At 43.1% G+C, this 2,475-nt stretch overlaps 1 protein-coding gene across 1 annotated transcript; it reads left to right on the top strand.

Annotated features, from left to right (window-relative positions):
- Positions 1-345: 345 nt before the first annotated feature.
- XCR1 (X-C motif chemokine receptor 1) lies at positions 346-2,039 on the top strand. Its single transcript, XM_081106242.1, has one exon. The coding sequence runs from the start codon at positions 752-754 to the stop codon at positions 1,775-1,777; it is 1,026 nt and encodes a 341-aa protein (XP_080962368.1). The 5' UTR covers positions 346-751; the 3' UTR covers positions 1,778-2,039.
- The last annotated feature ends 436 nt before the right edge of the window (positions 2,040-2,475 follow it).

Here is a 2,475-nt window from a genome sequence, read left to right on the forward strand (position 1 = left end):
TTTCTTCCATAAAGTTTCACAGAATTCACTAGAAAAGTCATCTAGAGTTTTCTTTGTGGGAAAATTTTTTTACACAGTTAACTAAATTTCTATAATAAATGCAGGACATTTCAATTTGCCATATCATTTCATGTCTGTTTTAGTAAGTTGAATTTTTTAAAGTTTTTTTCCCATTTCATTTAAGTTGTTGAATTTAAGTTAAAATTAATACAGTTCTTTGTTATTCATTTAAAATCTGTAAGATCTGTACCAATCACCATTCTTTCATACCTGCTGTTGACAGTTTCCGTTCTCTGTTTTCACTCAATCTAGCTAGAGTTTTATTACCTTACAAATATTTTTCAAACAACCAGATTTTGTTTTGTACATTTTCTCTCTTTTATTTTCTATTTCTTTATTTCTTTCTTTATCTTTATTATTTCCTTCCTTCTACTTACTTTGTGTTTAATTTGTTTTCTTTCCAGTTTCTGAGCCACCGATTTTAGATCATTGATTTTTAAACCTTTCTTTTTTCTAATTAAAGCATTTAAAGCTATAAAATTTTCTCTAAGCACTGCTTTAGTTACATCTCGTGAATTTTGATATGTGCTATTTCCATCATTAATTATTATTCAGTTCAAAATATTTTACAATTTGCCTTGTGATTTGTTCTTTGACTCATAGAGTCTTTAGAAGTAGGTTGTACTTCCAAGTTACTGAGGTTTTTCTAGGTATCTTATTGTTATTTGTTTCAGATATTCTCAGTGTCTAGATGGAGCCCTCAGGCATCCCAGAGTCCACCACCCCTTATGATTATGATTCGCAGAGCCTTTTGTGTGAGACTCAGACCTTCACCTTTGCGACCTTCAACACCACCATCCTGTACTGCCTGGTGTTCTTCCTCAGCCTGGTGGGCAACAGTCTGGTGTTGTGGGTCCTGGTGAAGTATGAGAGCCTGGAGTCCCTCACCAATGTCTTCATCCTCAACCTGTGCCTCTCAGACCTGGTGTTCTCCTTCCTGTTGCCTCTGTGGGCCTTGGTGTACCACTGGGGCTGGGTGCTGGGAGACTTCTTCTGCAAGCTCTCCAACATGATCTTCTCCATCAGCCTCTCCAGCAGCATCTTCTTCCTGACCATCATGACCATCCATCGCTACCTGTCTGTGGTGAGCCCCCTCTCGTCCCTGAGGGTCTACACCCTCCAGTGCCGCGTGTTGATGACCACAGCTGTGTGGGCCGTCAGCATCCTGTCCTCCATCCCCGATGCCGTCTTCCACAGAGTGTTTGATCCTCCAGAATATTCATCAGAACCTTCGAAATGTGATTATTCAGAACTCAAGTGGTACCTGGCCTCGGTCTACCAGCACATTGTCTTCTTCCTGCTCTCCATGACGATTATCCTGTTCTGCTACGTGGAGATTCTCAGGACCCTGTTCCGCTCGCGGTCCAAACGGCACCACCGGACAGTCAGGCTCATCCTCACCATTGTGCTGGCACACTTCATCAGCTGGGCTCCCTACAACCTCATCCTGTTCCTGCAAACACTGTTGAAACTTAAGATCATTCAGAGCTGCAAGGCCTACTGGCAGCTGGATTATGCCTTGCTCATCTGCCGTGATTTTGCCTTCTCCCACTGCTGCTTCAACCCAGTGCTCTATGTCTTTGTCGGGGTCAAGTTCCGCAGACACCTCAAAAGTCTGCTCCGGCACTCCGGGCTCTGCCCGTCACAGGCGCCCAGCCTTTCCCCGGTACCTCACTCCCCAGGTGCTTTCCACTCTGAGGGCGCCTCCTTCTATTGAAAGGGAGTTTGGCGTTGCAGGTTGAGATGGACAGAAGAGATGGAGGGGGAGCAAAGAGAAGTGGTACAAGAAAGAGCATTGCAGAAGGCACAACACTGGGGACGCTACGGCTGCAGGGGTGGGAGGTGAAAGAAATACGTTATACCAGGAGGGGGTCCTACTGCAGAAAAGGGGCTCCCTGCCTGGAAATTTTATGTTGCCATCAAGAAAAACACTTCTTGGATTCTGAGTTTGTTATTCATTCCTTCACTTATTCATTCATTTAGACATGGGTTTGTTATTATTACTTAGTTCAGAAGGTTCTAAAACATAAAAGGATTCCCAGAAAGGAGCCTCCTTCAAGACTTGAGGAGGGGCTAAAACTCATGTGTGATGATAATTGTGCAAATGTAGGCTGCTGGCAAGACAGTCTCTCCCATTCCTGACTGTACGGTTGTCCCAGCTAATTTTAGAGAGCATTCCTCAGTGACGACTGGATGAGGACAAAAGTACCCACATCCTCAAATAAGCATAGTCAGACGAAATCTGGATCCTAAAAACCTACAACTGGACTGGAGATGTGTTCTGTATCATAATTCCAATTTCTAGCATATGTAGTCCATAGATCTTTTATTGAAAAAAAAAGAATGAATGCAATAAGTGCTGCCGTCTGCATGAAGCAAGTACTTGGAGGATATAAAGATGAACAAGGTACCAAC

The sequence above is a fragment of the Myotis nattereri genome (assembly GCF_964212035.1).
Source record: "Myotis nattereri genome assembly, chromosome: 14".
Classification (NCBI taxonomy): Eukaryota; Metazoa; Chordata; class Mammalia; order Chiroptera; family Vespertilionidae; genus Myotis; species Myotis nattereri.